Source organism: Lepidochelys kempii, chromosome 7, assembly GCF_965140265.1.
Source record: "Lepidochelys kempii isolate rLepKem1 chromosome 7, rLepKem1.hap2, whole genome shotgun sequence".
In the NCBI taxonomy this organism is placed as follows: Eukaryota; Metazoa; Chordata; order Testudines; family Cheloniidae; genus Lepidochelys; species Lepidochelys kempii.
In genome coordinates this window covers 93,187,175-93,206,996 of record NC_133262.1, presented here as the reverse complement: position 1 = coordinate 93,206,996, position 19,822 = coordinate 93,187,175, and the positions used below count along the sequence as shown (strand labels likewise).

The window sequence follows — 19,822 nt, the reverse complement described above, 5'->3', positions numbered from 1 at the left end:
CACTGTAGAAGTGGGAGTTATTGAAATCAACAACTAAATCTTAAACTGCAGGAGCTTCTCCCATCAGTCTCTCACTAGGAACATGTAACATTTTAGTATCCGTTGTCTAAACTGTATTCTTAAATTTATTCACCTAAATTTGGGTTATTGCTGATTATGCACTATATGTATCTTAACACTTTAAAAACAAATTTTGTATTTGTGGATAATCTAAGCACTATACCCAGATGTACAGACACTCTTTTCTTAACCTGTGTACTACATAATTTTTTAACATTACCTTTAATAAAAAATGTAAATCAGTTGTGTGTCCTTTTTGCAGGGAGCAGATAATACCCATGCTCTATGATCTGCCCTGGCTTCCATCAAGAAATGGATATTTAAAGTGTTCATTTTCATCTGTATAAATTTCTAAATAGCTAGGAGTTCTACCTACCTTAGATAGAGATTGCTTCTCTTCCTGTGCGCTGTATCAGATGCTGAAGTCCTTAGCTAACAGCCCCCTTCCCTTATTTAAACAGGAATGGTCTTACAGCGGAGTGTTTCTGGTAAGTAGTTGCAACACTAGAACTTACTCCCACTTCCCTAGGACCCATCTGTAAAAGCCTAGGTTTGTTGATTTTCAGGGCACACTGCAAAACTATTTTCCTCTGGGTTTTCCCAAGGAAGGGGGGGGGGGGAGATCAGGTGACCTGAACTAAAGCTATGTATGGATTTAGAGGGAAGAGTTATTATGGTGGGTTGAGAGGCTCAATGTACACGGATACTGATCCAGCCTATTTTGTGTCTTTTATTTAACACACACACACCCAAACCTGGCCTAATTCAAGTTTTTGTGACCCATCTTAGAAGTCTCTCTGAGAGAAAACGCACACGGCACACTTTTCAGGCAAACATCCAAACATCTGTCATTGGTGTCAGACACAGGAATCTTACTATCGACTTCAATGGAGTCGGGACTTCATTAGCGTTCAGGTAGGCACTTCAGCATAGTCAACTTTTGCTAATTGAAACCCTCTCACATTACTCTCTTGATTATGATTTCTAATGTTCAATATCCATTTTCAGAGACCTGATGACAATCCTAACTTTTTTTAGATATATTAGTTGTAGGACAATGACAAAATAGTCTACAAGTGCTATTTGGTGTTTGTCAGATTGCTTGCTTAATGCTAGCACCCTTGGTCACGTAGAAGTGAGTGTAAATAATGGTTGCTGCTCTTTTCTTCACTGTTTTAGAACTGATTTCCTATTCTGCTTTTTAGAGTGTCAGAGACTTAAAAAAAGCAGTTTTTCTTCTAAATTCTAAGGCTCCTAAAAAGGCTTTACCTGGCTAAAGGAGGAGATAATGCAGGCTACTTTAGAATATGAATCTGTCTCTCACAGATGTACAACAAGACATGAGAAGACTGAAAAAGATACCATCTCTGTCTTGTAGCCCAAGCAGAGTTCAGGAATCACTTTAAGCTTTACTTTTATGGTAAAATGATTTATTGGTCTTCAAATAAATATTTTCATTAATAAAAAAACGAGAACTGAATTTAAATGCCTCAATCAATATTTCACTTGACTATGTCACTTTCACCACAGATTTAAATATCTCATTTCTAATAAGTATTTTCAAAAAATGGAAGCAAATTAGTTTTACTTAATCTTAAACAGATCTGCCACTTTAATCAGTACCAATGGAAATATATTATATTCATCATATGCTGCAAATGCATTTCAGCTTCAATCTTATTAAGTTGTATTTCAAAGTGTAGGACAATGATTTTTAAAGTGAGAAGGCAAGTGTAGTTTACTAGTCAGGATTTCGGTTAATCCATATGTTCCCCTATTTAAATTGGCAATTACATTTGTAGTCACAGTTCATCAGAATAAAAAGTTCAGTACACTAAACACATTTTTGGCACTTTTAATCCTAAAAGATTGCTATTTTTCCCTTTACTAAACAGGGGAGGAAGGAAGCACAGCTGCTGGGAGATGTTCAGAAAAAAAAAAACACACCACACATCCTACTTGTGCAGTTTTAAATCCAGTGAGAACTGAGACAGCCAACAGCTGCAAGCTGAGAGAATTAGCCTGCCAAGAACTTTCAACCTTTGATCCATTTACAGCTGTAAAGTCTAACCAGAAGAATGTGGGCATCTATAGCTGAATGAGCAGTAATCTTTTGGAAAAGAGAATATGCAATTTGCTGCACTAAAGTATAACAAAAATAAAATCAATAAATAGACTTACTCTTAAAATTATTTCCTTGCAGTACTTTCTGCATGTGTATAGGGCAATTTTTCAAATCTCACTAGTTCTCTGAAGATAATACCCATTACAGCATTACATTTCTGGGACCTGTGGCTTCAGGGAGTTCTCAAACCAAGTTTCCAGATTTTCTGGAGGACCTTTTTTGAGACAGCCTGCTCATATTACCACCTATCCCATTTTTTGTGGAAGAACAGTTTGCACTAAAATCTAGTAGTCAGACCAGATGACTAGGAGTCAAACTCTTGAATTGAAATCCTGACTGCCATTGACTTGCTGTGTGACCTTGAGCACATCCTTTAGGGTTGCCATCTCTGATGTATCAGAGACCAGGACATCAGAGATTATCCTGAGCCCGCAACATAGGACAGTAGACAGTGTGCACTGATCATCCTTACAAATTTCCTGAGACAACTACCTCAAATAAGTGGGGGGGGGGGGGGAAGAGAGCAGAGGGTGATCTTGGGAAAACCTGAGTAGGTGGGCAACCCTATTTAATTGATATCAATTTCTCCATATGTAGAAACAGGAATACCTGCCTACTGTACAAGCATACTGTGAAGATAAATCTTCAGGTTCTGAACCCTTACAGCAGGCCTTCACTACCCACTGGATCGGCGGGTTAGTGATCAATCTATCAGGGATCGATTATTGCGACTCCTCTAGACACTATAATCGATCCCCGAATGCACTCCCCGTTGACTCTGGAACACCAGCTCGCAAGAGGTGGAAGCGGAGTCGACAGGGGAGCAGCAGCGGTTGACTCACCACCATCCTCATGGCCAGGTAAGTCGGCCTAAGATGCGCAGACTTCAACTACGACACCGACCCTCCCTCCCAGTGTAGACCAGGGCTTAGAGTGCTATGGTTATTTAAAGAGGCCTCAGTGTTGACTTAGTACAGCTGAACACAAAAAAACCCAAACACACATTTAGTTTAGGCCTAAATTATAGCTGAAATATCGAAATGTCACAGAATAAGGAACTCCAAAAAAAATTCTGATTTGCAAGTACTGACAAATCTCATTTCAACATTTTCAAAGTATTTTGACATTCCCTGAAACAATGTTCTGTTTCAAGTAACAGAAACATTAAACTGCATCTGCCTACAGTGCCATGGTGCCTCATGGAAACTGTAGTTTGGACGCATCATGCCCTTATTCTTTCCTATGGGTTGGCCTCCCTGGCAGGATTATACGTCCCTTGATGTACTGTAGTCCGGTTACTCCCATGATGTGGCTCAGTCAGAGGTGAGACAACAATGCAAGGTATAGTGCAGCCAAGAAGCCAAGACCACAGGAGAGAATGGGGATATGAAGCACTTGAACTACCATTCCCATGAGATAGTATGGTACAGAGACAGATGCAGTAGGATGTTGAGCTAACTCAAAATTAAGTGCTCGGGGTCAGTCAACATGCCAAAAAAAATTCAGACTTGGGTCCAACCGACTGAAAGCAAAATATTTCATTTGAATTTTTCCCCACAGAAAGTTTTGATTTTTGGAAGCTACATTAAAAAAAAGTCTTTTAGACTGAAGATCCCCAACCAATTCCACCGAGTTGGATGGTTACCTCAATAACAAAAGAAAATACAAATGACATTCTAAATTACTCAGCAATATTGGAAGGATACATTTAGATATATATTGCATGCCTTTAAAAGAAAAAAAATGACCTTTTTGAGAACACAAACCCATTAATGATTTATTTTTGCTTAACTTTCTCAATAATTACCATACCAGTTATTTGTTTTATATCTGGTACTGCCATTAAATTCCACTTGGGGCATCACCACTTCACTAACCTCATTTCTGTTATTAGTCACTATGGGATTTTTCCTATTCATTGCAGTTTTGTACTCTTAAATCTTCTCTCTTTAGAGAGAGAGAAAGCTACTTATAATCCAGACATTATCAAAAGTCCATTTTCAGATCTGTAGTCTCCTTTAGCTAAATAGGCAGAGCTTGCCTCTACATTTCAAGCCCTCTGATCTCTAGAATATATAAATAGGAGAATCTCAGCTTTCATTTATGAATTAGTATATTTAATCTCTCTCGGCAAAAATGGTTTTGGTATGTAAACAGATAAACCAATTACTAGGATTGTGATTGGATTTTTTCCTAAAGACCATACAGTTCATTCATGTCTTCAAACCCCTCCTCATCCCCACTGTTTCTTTGGAATCCATGAAAGCCATATGAACCTCAATTTTGGAGAAGCCATTAGATTAGCACCCAGCTATGTGAGGCCATGGTTTTAAGGGTAGGCCTACACTTAAAATTCTGCAACAGTGCAGCTGCATCGCTGTAGCGCTTAAGTGAAGATGCTCCTACACCAACAGGAGAGTTTCTCCTGTCAATGTAGTTAATCCACCTCCCCAAGAGGGTGGTAGCTATGTTGACAGAAGCTCTCCTGTCAACATGGCACTGTCTACATGGGAGGTTAGGCTGGTATAATTACGTCGCTGAAGGATGTGGATTTTTCACACCCCTAAGTGATAGTTATACCGATATAAATCTGTAATGTTGACCTGGCCTTGGATTGGTAAGGCTTTCCACCAATGACACAAAGACTGATGTAAGCATGCTCTCTCTGGTGGCCTGCCTCAGCCAAGACAACGCCACTGTTGAACACCCAGCCTGACCTGTCGGCACTTTGGGAAGGCATATTTAGCATATTCTCATTGGACTTTTCAAACAAGTAATAATACAAGGCCACAAGCATTTTGTGCAAGTGGTCCATAGGTGTACCCACAGGCACTGGTTTCCAACTTTCCCCGGGGTGCTCAAGCTCCTCTCAGCTCCAGGCCCCGCACCCACTCCACTTCTCCAAAAGCCCCACTTCAGCCCAACCTCTTCCTGCCCAGTTCTGCCCTCTCACCCCAGCACGCCCCGTCCCCATTCCTCCCAGCACCTCCTGCATGCCACGGAACAGCAGCAATGAAAGAAGGGCTTTAGCACACAAACCACACCTCAGAGACTTTACACGCTTCCATATGTTCCACCCAGTTTTCTACTTCCTGTCATCATCAAGTTTGGCAGTGTATTATTGTGGGCAACACAATTTAGACCAGGTACTAAAGGTGAAATTATCTTTAGTAAAATGCACCTTCATCCATTAGAATCCCTGCTGGATTAACAAAGTGGGCCAAAATTTTCCAAGAGACAGGGCTGAGTTTTCACAGAAGCTGCTTGCTTAGAGGGAGTGGTACCACTTCTGGAAAAGGTCCCACTATTGATGTGGATTTTCAAGGCACATAATCAGGAAATGTCTCAAGTTTGGAATCTCAGGTCAGGTGCTGCCTCCCATAATTCAGATCAGCCAAATGTGTTCTCATGTTGTAAAGTCTCATGCTGTGGCTGGAATGCTGACAGTGCACTCGAACAATAATCTGATGCCATTAAAACACTGAAGATAGATGGTTGTTGTCGTCTTCTCTAAGATATTACCTCAATACTATACAATATCTAGATGAACAGAAAAGAGGATGCATTCATCAATTTAAAGTTACTTATAGAAGTCTCATTTTGAATGTAACAAAAATGAAGCAGATATTCACTGAGGGGGAGTAGAAGGAAGTAGTAAATTTGCTGATCTGATGGACTGATCTGTCTCAAGAGCAAGCTCCTTCACTGCAAGAAAAGAGGAACTGATGACTGGAAACTGTCTAGTCCACCACCTCTACTCCGAAGACAAGAAACCAGAAACCTCTGGTTTCTCAGCATATAGTATTTATTGGCGACAGAGCGCCAAGAATGTTAATAGCAGATACTTTTAGAGAACACTTCTTTTCACAATTAAGGAAGCTACCATTAACATTCAAATTGAAGGAAAAACTACACTTGAAGATGCACACCTTTTAAATATTGTACATATGAAAGTATCTCAAACAAAAACATACAACTTTTATTGCTTAATCTAAGGAAGTGATATCTTAAAATAGAGTTTGGTTTATCATTTATCCCAGCGAGTCCTGTTTAAACACTGTTGCGATTTCAGTGCAAGTGACTTTTTTTTTGGCAGCTCATAGCAAAACACTACAGGATTCTATGACTGATATTTCCCATCCCACTGGGAGTTCAAGCTCCCGAAAAACCCTCCTATTTTTCACTTCACTGCTTCACAAAGGGTTCCTATTGAAGTTTTTTTTTGTTTGGTTGTTGGCCCCCCCCCCCTTTTTTTTTTTTTTTAGAAAAAAAGAAAGGATGACAGAACATAGCTCCCTCCATAGCTTGCCAATTGCAACTGTTGGAGGAGCATGGGGCGGGGGGAGGAAGAGAAGCAAGAGAGAAGAGAAGTCACAGAAAGGCGGGCGGGAGGGGGAAGCTCTCCCTCAGGTCACTCGGGTCTGGTCTACACCTAGAAATTAGATCAACCTAGCTATATCGTTCAGGGCAGTGAAAAAATTTCACACCATATGCAATGCAGTTAGGTCAACCAAACCCCCACTGTAGAAGCAGCTAGGTCAATAGGAGAATTCTTCCACTGACCTAGCTACTGCTTCTCAGAGAGGTGGATTACATGCATCAATGAGAAAACCCATTCCGTGAATGTGGGATCTACCTACACTATAGCAGCACAGCTGCAGAACCTTAGCTGTGCGCTTGTAGCATAAAATAAGGTTACTGCCTCCGCCAGCACAACAGAAAGGAACTCAAATTCATTGAGTCAGCACACCATACTGCCTTTGAACTGCAGGGACACATTCATGTGTTTCATATTTTCAAACATTAATATTGTATTACTACCAATTATTCACTTTAATAAAGCAGTGGCATTTTTACGTACTAGCAGAGGAATAGTACACTAAAAATATACAGGAATGAACATAAAAGACAATAAGACATTATAATCGATAGACAAGTTATTAGCCAAGCAGAAGTTCCAGACGCTTTGACCACTACAGACTCCCGTCTGGGCAGACTTTTCACATGGCTTCTTGTGGGGCTCAAGGTACTCTAACTTCACCTAGGACTGAATCTAACCAGATCTGTGCATTGTCTATAGACAGTGATTGTGTATCCACACTCAGAAAAAAACCTAGTTTTTGTTTTTAATCAATGTGTTTGCTAACAGATAAGATTCTAGTGACAAGGCAGTGTGTGAGTTCTCACAGATGTTAACAGGTTGAGGTAAACCACTAGGGTATTTGTAAAACCATAAATGGTCTTTTCCACATTAGTATTTTATCATATATCAGCTCACATGATAAAATAAAACCCACATCTTTTCTCCTCGTGAAGAGCAGGCCTGAGTCTTTCTAACCTGATTTGGAATGGTATGCCAAGTTTTGTCTCAATATATCCAGTCACCAAGCTCTCTCCCACAATCTTGTAAGCAAACTAATGTTGTATTATAAGTCATTTAGAATGTGGGGAAAGTTTGTAAATACTGAAAGACCATTAGTTCTTTAAATCAGAATATATTTTAGTACTGCTAGGACAACTGGATGCATATGAATGGTTTTCATACATTTTTTTCTACTGCTCTCCAAAGTACTGAAGACAACTTTGTTTATTCTGTATTGAATTAAGTTTCACTGAGTGAGCTGAGGTATCCATTGTCTGCTTGGAAAGTTACTTGAGAAACAAGGAAATATGTAACCTTTTTTCTTTCAGTGAAAAGCAAAACTCAAAAAGGTTCTTCTGACTGTCAAGCTAGGTGCCAGTTACTGATAGTTATGACGGGGACATCTACTAAGAATCCAACTCATTCCTAAAAGAACCAAAATTTCATACCTAAAACTATGAGATAGTTACTCACCTGCTGAATTATTTTGGAATCTTTTTGAAAGTTTTCTCTAGGAGGGACTTTTCCAAATAATTTCCAGCCAGGAGCACTGTGGAGAGCAGGTTTGAGTTCCTTTGTCCTTTTGGTGAAAAAGTTTCTGGGGGAGGGGAAAAAAAATCCTTTTAAATTACAGGCATCTTACAATACTAAAGTTTGTCTCAATTTTAGATTTGTTTTAGCCCAATACATCTTTGTAGAAACTTAATGTTCAGAAGAGCAAATACTTGTTTGTATACTACCTTTAATTTTCTCTTGTTCTTTAAAAAAAATGTGAATAATGTACAAAATAAGAATTGTCACGTGCTATTGAAATAAATATCCAATTGTTTTCAATAATTGCTTTTGAAATTATACACCGCTGGACAGTTTTCTTTTTTAATGTTTGACAGTTGTAACTCAACAGGAATAAATGGCTAGAGCATTAAATATCAGAGCATCTACAGGATACTGGAGGACTCACCTATCTTTTAAGGAGTTCAGAATATTGTGTATCTAGTTTATGTCTTTGCAGTGATAGTATGTTTAAAAAATAATATTTAATCATTTAGCCAAGGATGGTGAATTTAAATCTTTGTGTTAAATAAATCAGCTGGAAAGTGATTTTAAAAAAAAAAAAGTCTTCCTAGTCCAAAATTCTAGGCAGCCGATGAAGTGAGCTGTAGCTCACGAAAGCTTATGCTCAAATAAATTGGTTAGTCTCTAAGGTGCCACAAGTACTCCTTTTCTTTTTGCGAATACAGACTAACACGGCTGCTACTCTGAAACCCGTCAAAATACTAGAGACACTGGTACTATAAAATACATAATTCCACTGATTAAACATAAACCAGGACAACATTTCCAAAAAATTATGTTGTGATATAGAGCACTGCATACCAAGAAGTTTTAATTTCAGAATATTTGTGGTGAACTCGTCTCCAAGTATTAAATTTCAGCCTGTAACAACTCATCACTCTCATGTATGGGGGATATAGCTTGTTCAGGAAGGACAGGCAGGGTAAAAAGGGAGGAGGTCCTGTATTATACATCTAGACTATATACACTTGTTCTGAGGTCCACAAGGAGGTGATAGGCAGACCAGTTGAAAATCTATGGGTAAAGATAAAGAGGTGGGGGGGGGCGAAAAAAAAAAAAGGAGTGATGTCATGGTAAGGTCTACTATACACCATCATATCAGGAAGAAGAGGTGGATGAGGCATTTCTAGAACAAAAAAAGATACATCCAAAAAAACAGACCTAGTAGTAATGTGGGACTAACTACCCAGACATCTGTTGGAAAACTAATACGGCAAATCACAAAATTTCTAATAAGGTTTTGGAATGTATAAGGGACAACTTTTTATTTCAGAAAGGGGAGATAGGTAGAAACTAGTTGAAAACGACTAAGAGGGAGAAATTGGTAAGGAAACTGAAGGCAACTTGGGTGATCATAAAATGGAAGGAGTGTAAGCAACACAATAAAGACAATGGATTTCAATAAAAGCAGACAAACTCAGAAATGATAGGGATAAGGTCCCAGGGAAGAGCAATCTAATGGAAAAAAGGAGTTCAGGAGAGCTGGCAGTTTCTTAAGGAGGCAATATTTAAGGCACAACCACTGCAGGCAATCCCAATGTGAAGGAAAGATCAGAAGAATAGTAAAAGCCCAACTATGGCACCATCAGGAGCTCCTTAATGACCTGAAAATCAAAAAAAAAAGAAGCCTACAAGAAAGTAGAAAACAGACAAATTGCTAAGGAGGAGTACAAAAGACAAATTTAAAAAGTAGCCTCATATTACTAAATAAGATACAAAATGTAGATGCCCAGTGATATCCAATATAATTAATGTTACAAAGCAGTTCCGATTTCAGCACCCAATTTTCACATTCAGAGTTTCTTTAAACATACACAGTTGTTAAGCTAGGAACGTGACTCTGTCCATAGATAAAATTTCTTTTGGAAAAAAAAAATCTCTGCAATTATAGATTGTGTGTGCTATGGGGAAACGTGTACATTCTTTTCCCCATTGTGATATATTCCAACTTTTCAAAAAGAAAAAAAAGAAAAAAAACAGGCCTACAAACAGCTCAGCTTGGGAAATTAAAAATAAAGCAGTGACTGAAAAAACCTCACTCACTTAGCATATGCCCAAGCAGCACATCCTAAATACTAGTGTAATATAAATGAATAATGTTTAAAGTTTTTCAGCAGAGCTCAGTGAAACCAATTCACTGATGTCTCTACACACTTGTCTTGCCACTTCACAATCGCTTGATCAGGCAAGGACTTCCACTAGAATTTGCACAAACAGTAATGATAAAGGTTTCATTGAAACATAGCAAATATTAAAGCCACCAAAATCTGCATAGGCTTAGCATCAGGAACAGAAGAGAAATTCAGGTTTGAAAAGAATAGCTAAGCCGATCCTATAATTTTAAAAAGTCTCAGTGTTTGTGACAGTTTTCATTCTTAAAGTTCTAAAAAAGTTAGAAAAATATTTCCAGAATTTCCATTGTGAAGTTGAGAGCATAAGTTGAGACTGCCAAAAAAAGTGTCTTTAGGCAAAAGTGTCATCAGCAACACTCCCAGCTTCCCTCAAAATTACCTCACTATGGTGTGAGCTGCCCAGTGTAGTAGAGAGACTCACATTTAACACAGTTTTAAAAAAAAAGTAATGAAGCACATGAAAATGAAACAGCATCATTAATGCAACATTAAGTCAGCACAGTCAATGTAGTTTAGGGCTTATCTACACTGCCCCACAGTTTAGACTGCTAGGGCATACATAGCAGTGTGCACCAAAGTGTTGCATTGTCATTCCTCCCCACCCGGATCTTGCAGATGCAAACAAACAGGTTCCTAGTCTGCATTAATGCAAATTAGGAGCCTTTTAGTTTGTGCCTGCAGTATCCACACAAGGGGAGTTACAATGCAGCACTTTGGTGCACACGGCTATACACCCCTCAGTAGTCCAAACTGAGGGACATCTACTGTTGACATAGCCCTGTCAATAGAAGCAAGAAAAGCAAGAGTTAAGGTTCAAACAGCAACAGTAACTATTGCACAGACTGTACCTTTCACAGCACAACAGTAACATTTAATGAGAAAAATAGAAAATACCAATGTTGTGGAACAGTTCTGCTATTGAAGTTTAGCTATGTTAGTTAACCTTTTTATTTAATAGTTTCCAATTTGGAAAAAATTCTGAAGTAGTAATGTGATAAGATTTGCTACGGTCCATCTTTAACAAGTTATCTTCAAAGCACAATTTAAAAGGCTCGGATATCGTACCCCAAACAAAATGGTCTTTCCTGATATTCAACTATTCAGAAGTTATAGGCAGGCAGAAGGAAGCTGCTGTTCTATAGTAGCAACAATTTCAGTTTTGATTGCCATCTCTTATTACTTACTGTTAGAGAAGTTGCTCTGCTGCACAGTAAGACACCTTGAATTACTTCTTCGTAAAAATCTTAAATTCTTCGCTCTGAAGTTTTATTCCAGATGACAATTACTTCTTCCACTACGAAACAAACCTCCCTCCCCTAAATTTAAGATGGTTGTGTTGACTCACCCTTTATCCCAGCAAAATGTAGGATCAGCACTTCTCAGTACTGTATGCCATATTTTCTCCAGCCTTTCATGTCCCTTTGATAAGACACTTGTCCACAAACGTTGTTAAAGGCCATTCCAACTTTTGTGACATGGATTAGAAAACCTAGGAATGCGTGTGTGGCTTTAAATAAGGTTTCCTTCATCAGCCAGTGTATAAAACAATTAAGTCTAAATGGACAGATGTGTCTGAATGGAAGTTCTAAGCCTTCTAAGGAGTAACTAACAAGGTCATCTTAGGGCACATTTGATCAGAGGTATGCCTGCAACCATTTCTAGCCTCAGATCAGTTGCTGTTTAGAATGATTACAGGGCCAGTGGCATGTAGGCGCTCTGCACAAATTTTCATAGATTTACATTGTATAACTCCCAACATTTAGATTTTTTTCAAATCAGTGTTCACCTAACCTGTTTCAGGGTGGAAAGTAAACCAGCTTTCCCAGTTCCTTGGTTCAGTTTCTCAAGCCACTTATGTGCTGGCCTCCAAATGTACAGCACAACACTAGTTCTCTGTATAAAATACTAGCATTTTTAACAGCTTATTGACTTTATATGGTTACTTTGTGCAATGATTTCTGACTGGCTCTTTAGAAGACACTTTTTTTGGAGTGTACAGCTAGCTAGAAAACCTTTAACTGAAACTTGCCAAATTTAACAGTACGAGTGGGACTTTCATAACGTGTGTACCTTTGAATAAGAATTTTGTTTAGTTTTATCCATGGGTTTTGCTTATTTTTAGTTGGATACATTTCCTTACCAGCTTGACTGAATTTATATTAGTGTCCTGAAAATATCCTTTACAATTTGCCCTGATAGAAATACAAGTATCTGCATTCTACTTGTGAAAAACTACAACCACGTCTGTCTTCTACTTAAGACGCTCCACCTATTAACTTTCTAATCTGTTATAAAATTGCATTTTAAACTATTGCATTAATCATTAACAAGAAACCCTGTATAGTGCGTGTCCAAACAGCATCTTTTCTGTATCACAACCATGTTTGTGCACCTGTACCCACACTATCTAACCTTGTTTGTATCACGGTGCACTCTGAAAAATCAGCAGAAGCTACTCCAGCGTTCTCCAGCAGGGGACATATCATCTGGAGGTCATCATACAGAGCAGCATGTGGGGCATCACAAACATTAAAAGAAAGATGGACAAGCCAAACTGGTCACAGGATGTCTTGGTTAAATGCCAAAAACAAGTGTGGTGAACCACTGACAAGAGGACAGCTACGTGCCAGCATAGGGTTCTGGTAAGAGAGAAACATTTAGCCAGGCACTGCTCCCAGAGTTTTAACTATGTTTAGAGCTGGCCATGTTAGTAACTAAATTACAAAGTTAGTGGCAGATGAAGTTTTAACAAAACCAAAATATGCATGGTAAGTAAGCCTGAAAGACAAACCAGAAACAGAAAACTTGCACCAGACACAGAAGGGGAAAAACCTACACTGTTCAACTGACCCTTTTGCTGAGCTTAGAAAAGGTGTTCCTGCAGAAGGATCTAGTTTCTCCCTTTTCTTTGAACAGTTGAGAATCATGTGAGTGATATTATTAATCAATGAATATGTCCACCCTGAGAGGAAGATTAGAAATTCTGCTTGTTTGTGATGTAGTAGCAAAAGTTTTGACATTCTGCTCAGTGCTGTGAATTAATTACAAGAATGAGGTACCTTCCACAGTGCTCTGGATTGTTTACAAGGCGGAGATAAGTGTATTAAAACATTTCCTCCTGAATATATATACACACTAGTTCCACAGATTACCATTTTACATAGCCTGCCCTGATGTAGGTGTTGGAAAATGTAACAGTAGCACCAGGTTATGAAACTTGCAGGAGTACAAGATGACATCTCACTACAATCTCTTCTCTTTTCACATCGAGTTCCAGCTCTTTGGCCACATCCTCAAAGTTCTGCATTGCTCCACTTATTTTACAGGTTAGTTTTTATTCCCCACACTCAAGATTTTCTAATGATTTATTCTCTACTTAATTCTCTCTCCTTTGTGTGACCTTATTTCCTCCTGCTGCTCATTACTTCATACCTTTTTCACATGGTCTCCAACATTCTCTCTTTGTAGGCAACAGCATCTCTTTCAAATATCTCCTAAAGTATTTTTCATTTATTCTCATAGTTGTTCCCGCCCTCATGCCTGATTTGTATTGCAGTTTACATTCAGTTGGAAGTGTCTCAAAGCAGCGATCATCTCACTTGTAATTTAAGAGAATCACAGCCAAAAATGTCTACTTAAAAAAAAAAATCCTTCCAGTGCAGGATCTTCACATGAAGTTGTATCCAATCTGTTGGAGACAAGAAAGACATCTCCCAAAGGACTTCCGAAACTCTTCCATGTACTGTGGATACCTTCGAGAGACTAGAAATCGGACATACAGATCTCCTATATTGACATTGACCAGTTTTGTTCATTTCCCGTAACTGACTGAACTGTCAAAAAAAATATAGTAAGTATCACTATTACAGTGCTGTCCCTTAGCTATATAGTAGTAGCTGAAATTGAGCACAATGGTGAGCCAGATTTTCCAGAAGTAGGTATGCAAGAACATACAGCTTTGTGGATGGTTTGGGAAATAGAGAAACAGATTTTAGGTCAGGGACTTTGCTGGTTGCTGGGAATCACTTGGCCCTCATGTATGCTAGGGAATACCACTGACGCTACCCACCAGCTCAGCTGCATCACTGTTAGCACCAGCAGAAGCTGTAATACAGACAAGACTCCAACAACTGTTAATATTTTACCACCAAGTCAAATAAAATTCCTTTTATGGGTCCCTAAAAACCTTCGAATTTTAAGAAGAAAGTCAAACAGCAGCGTTATTTATACAATAGGTGTGAACAGCCCTTTGCGATCAAAGATTTTCCCCAATATTTCATTTCTATAGACAGGTATTTCAAAATTGAATCCCCCATGGTCTACAAACATCCCCACTTCCCCGTATGACACAAGTCTACCTTGCTTTAGATATTCTTTACTACAATGAAGTTATAGTGTGTTAACAAGAAAGCCATATAGTAGAACCTCAGAGTTACAAACACCAGAGTTATGAACTGATCAGCCAACAACACATCTCATTTGGAACCGGAAGTATGCAATCAGGCAGTAGCAGAGATTTAAAAAACAAAACACAACACAGTTTAGTACTGTGTTAAACCTAAACTGCTAAAATATATAGGGAAAGCAGCATTTTCCTTCTGCATAGTAAAGTTTCAAAGCTGTACTGAGTCAATGTTCAGTTGTAAATTTTTAAAAGAACCATAACATTTTGTTCAAAAGTTATGAACATTTCAGAGTTGCAAACCATCTCCACTCCTGAGGTGTTCATAACTTTGAGGTATTTAACTCATGCAATAGCCTCTGTTTGCCTTTTGAATACCAATTTCAAATGCAGCATTGAAGTTAGACTATACAACATCAAAGTAAATTGTACATGTTTAGTGTATTTCAGTTTTTCCTTAGAAATATATCTGGTCAGTAAATACTCAAATTTCAAATCACCAGGGTAGATTCAACGCTAGAATTTTTTAATCTGTCAGTACTGAGTAGCAGTTAATTTAACTGTTTCATCTATTATGAACCAGCTTGAAGTATAAGTAAGATTCACTATTTTTGGAAGCCAATATAATATTTTCTGTTCTGATGTGCTCATTTAAACCATGATTAAAATTGGTGACTTAAAAATCACAGATTTAAAATCAGTCCACTCTGACTCAGGGTATATTGATTACCCTAGATGTCCTCCTCCCCTGAACTTAGGCTGACCATATAGCAAGTGTCAAAAATTGGGACAGGAGGTGGGGTGGGGGTAATAGGTGCCTATGTGAGAAAGACCCAAAAATCAGGACTGTCCCTATAAAAATCGGGACATCTGGTCACCCTACCTGAACGCCCCAAGGGAGAAAACTCAATTCAGTGCATCACACCCTCCTCACACTCTGCAATGACACCAGTCTTGACTACCCTCTTTTCCTACTTCTCCCATAAAAAAGGTGGCATGGAAACATTTATGTAATGAATAGCCTCCTTAAATTACTCCATGCATCTACTAACTTCTGCTTTTTCAAATCCCTTCTCACACGCCACTTCTACTGCTATATCTATAGCGATGTTATGGGGCTAACTACACCTCAGAGTGCTCCCTTCTCAGATATTAAGCCTCTTGCCATCGTCTATCTCCAGATGCAATTTCTGTTCAGCCTGAGATGTAGGTGTAGATTTGTAATTGCTTATTCCAGTGCAGGCCCATCTCTATTTGGGTACCGGTTTGATGTTCTCTTTAGGAACTTATGAACAGCAATACTGACCAACAATCTTCTTAAACCAAAGTATTTTTATTTAGTAGTTGGAACAAAATTTCAGCGATTATAGGATTATAAAACAACTAACTGTCTACACACATTTAGTCTCTACCTTATACTTCATCACAAGCTAAGTTAGATAGGCTTTTTACACACACACTTTATAGGTTCAGTTCTGTTCCAACTTAGATTCTCTTAGAATACATCCATATTAAGATAAAATATGTGCTCTTACCTCATGTTAGCTAGCATGTGTAACTAACGGAGGTAAACTCTTAGCGAAGACAAGACAGTTTATATAGTTTTCACATGTGTTAGCAGGTTGAACAGAACATTGTTCCCAGTAATGCGCAAGTAGTTTTATCCATTCCTTCCACCGTAAATTACCTTGCATTTGCCTACACTGAATTTCATCTGCCACTGTTGCCCTATCACCTAGCTTTGCTAGATCCTTGTGAAGTTCCTCAAAATCCTATTTAGCCCTCACTAATCTAAAATTAAGTCATCTTCAGATTTTGCCACCTCATTTTTCATCCCCTTTTTCCAGAATAAATATATTAAAACAATACAGTCAACTTAAATTTCTGTATGGAAACAGTTTACATACTATTGTTAAAAAGTACCTCCAAGGAAGTTTTCAGTTTTACTTTTTGCACAGGATAGCATCTTAGTCAGTTTCTCCTGTTTGAGTCAGTCTTCCAAACTTAAACAAAGGAAACTGGCAAGAAAAATGTGATTTTGAAGCTACTAGAATTGGCTAGGGGTAGCAAAAGGCAGGTATAGTAACAAATCACTTCTTAGTCATTTTCTTTAAATTAACCATCCCAACATCTGACAGATGAAAGGGACAGCTAGCTGAAGCTTAACCTATACAGGCTAGAGACGATGCAATTAAAAAGAGTGAAATGCTTGTATCATCATCACAGCATCCTCTACTAAGTGAATGTGTCCACAGATCAAGTCAGTGGCAGACTTCTTACACCAGAGAAAGGTTAGGAGACTGAACTCCATCCTGTCAGAGGTTTTGGCCATTGTGATCCATGCCTTCATGAGCTCTGGGCTGGATGTAAAACAAAAAGGTAAAGAATATATAGAGCTAAGTTTCATCTATATGTTACTGATAGCTGAGACTGATTACCGCACATACACCCTTCCCAGCTTCATGAACATGCTAAGAAAACAGAGCCCTGTGCAACTCCACAGGTGAACACTCTGCTGACCTGCAGAATCCATTAAGTTCCAAGGTGGATAAAATCTCTCTTTTCGAACGGGATTTTAAATTTTCACATCATGATTTAAATTAAGTCAGATTTACATATTAGTTGTTTGCTTTCTTCACATTTTATAATCTTAAATTGGGAAAGTGGACATTTTGTAGTGGCTTCTTTAAATACTTCGTAAAATTTGAAATTCTAATTATTAGGAGAGACTTTTCTAAGAGACTTCATACTTAAAATGCTCATCTGCTGAAACAGTTGTACAGACCTTCGTTAACATCATTTCTATGGGACCACCACAAAATTCAAACATAAAACTGGAAAGTATATAACCTATATTTGCAACCCACACCAATTTCCAGTATGTTGAAGTTCCACAAGTCACAAAAGCAGAATTGCTTTGATTGGAGCTATAATCCATTAGGGTCTGCGACTGGAGATCAATGGCACCTATATTCCTACATCACTTGGGAGCAAAATAGTCAAAGAAGAAATTCACAACTTCTAGCATATTTAAAAATCTAAAAACTTTGCTATTAACAATGAAGCAATTTTGTTTTGAACAAAAATGTGTCAGAAAAGTTTATAAAAAATACAATTTTAGCCATTCATGCTCCTAACACTTTGTGCATGAGTAACTTTACTCAGATGAATGGTCCTATTGACTCTCATTCATAATTACGTACCTGCATATGTGTATGCAGGAACAGGACCTTAATTTTCAAATATATTGTTTTTGCTTAGAGCAGCTTCGTAAGTTCCAATAAGATACCCTATTAGTAGTAGCATTTTAAAAGGCAATTATAATTTAGTTCATTATATATTTTAATTAGGGCTGCCAAGAGATTAAAAAAATTAATCGTGATTATTTGCACTGTTAATAATAGAATACCATTTAAGTATTTTTGGATGTTTTCTACATTTTCAAATATACTGATTTAAATTACAACCCAGAATACAAAGTGTACAATGCTAACTTTATATTTATTACAAATATTTGCACTGTAAAAAACAATTGTATTTTTCAATTCATCTAACAAGTACTGTAGCGCAATCTCTTTATCATGAAAGTTGAACTTACAAATATAGAATTATGTACAAAAAACACTACATTCAAAAAACAAAACAATGCAAAACTTTAAAGCCTACAAGTCCACTCAGTCCTATTTCTTGTTCAGCCAATCACTCAGACAAAGAAGTTTGTTTACATTTGCAGGAGATAATGCTGCCCACTTCTTGTTCACTATGTCACCTGAAAGTGAGAACAGGTGTTCTCATGGCACTGTTGTAACCAACATCACAAGGTATTTACATGTCAGATGCGCTAGAGCGTCATATGTCCCTTCATGCTTCAACCACCATTCCAGAGGGCATGCGTCCATACTGGTAACGGGCTCTGCTCAATAACAATCCAAAGCACAGCAGACAGACGCATGTTTATTTTCATCATCTGAGTCAGATGCCACCAGTTGGATGCTGAGTCAGATGCTGGATTTTCTTTTTTGGTGGTTTGGGTTCTGAGGTTTCCGCAACAGAGTGTTGCTCTTCTCAGACTTTTGAAAGCATGCTCCACACCTCGTCCCAATCAGATTTTGGAAGGCACTTCAGATTCTTAAACTTGGGGTTGAGTGCTGTAGTTATCTTTAGAAATCTCACACTGGTAGCTTCTTTGTGTTTTGTCAAATCTGCAAGGAAAGTGTTCTTGAAATGAACATGTGCTGAGTCATCATCCGAGACTACTATAACATGAAATATATGGCAAAATGTGGGTAAAATAGAGCTGGAGACATACAATTCTCCCCACAATGAGTTCAGTCACAAATTTAATTAACGCATTTTTTTTTTAATAAGCATCATCAGCATGGAAGCATGTCGTCTGGAATGGTGGCCAAAGAACGAAGGGGCATATGAATGTTTAGCATAACTGGCACGTAAATACCTTGCAATGCCGGCTACAAAAGTCCCATGCAAACAACTGTTCTCACTTTCTGGTGACGTAAATAAGAAGTGGGCAGCAATATTTCCCATAAATGTAAACAAACTTGTTTGTCTTAGCAATTGGCTGACCGAGAAGTAGGACTGAGTGGATTTGTAGGCTCTAAAGTTTTGCACTGGTTTTGTTTTTGAGTGCAGTTCTGTAACGTACACATGTAGAATTTTTTGTAAGTTGCACTTTCATGATAAAGATTTCACTACAGTACTTGTATGAGGTGAATTGAAAAATACTATTTCTTTTATCATTTTTACAATGCAAATATTTGTAATCAAAAATATAAAGTAAGCACTGTACACTTTGTATTGCGTTGTAACTGAAATCAATATAGTTGAAAATGGAGAAAACATCCACAAATATTTAATACATTTCAATTGGTATTCTATTGTTTAACAGTGCGATTAATTTTTTTAAATCACAGTTATTTTTGAGTTAATCGTGTGAGTTAACTGAGATTAATCGACAGGCCTAATTTTAATCTAAAGCATCAAGTTTTGAAACTAGTTTTAGAAGGCTTCAACTTGATGTACATCAACGATTTAAAGAAAGTGATCTGAATCACGATCATTTAGGTTGCTCCACTCTGCTAAATTCTGAAGCATGTACCTTGGATCTTAAATGAGGAAGTTCTCATGGTTGATTTCAAAATAAGCTT

The 19,822-nt window shown here is 38.0% G+C and overlaps 1 protein-coding gene across 3 annotated transcripts in view; it reads right to left on the bottom strand.

The window, feature by feature from the left end:
• TBC1D12 (TBC1 domain family member 12) overlaps positions 1 to 19,822 on the bottom strand; it is a 93,211-nt gene that overhangs the window by 60,001 nt on the left and 13,388 nt on the right. For 2 of the 3 annotated variants that reach the window (XM_073353843.1, XM_073353844.1), the window contains exon 2: positions 8,022 to 8,145. The exons of the other annotated variant lie outside the window; for it this stretch is intronic. In XM_073353843.1, coding sequence (XP_073209944.1) covers positions 8,022 to 8,145 — 124 coding nt within the window. The remainder of the gene's footprint in view (positions 1 to 8,021; positions 8,146 to 19,822) is intronic. 3 annotated transcript variants of the gene reach the window in all.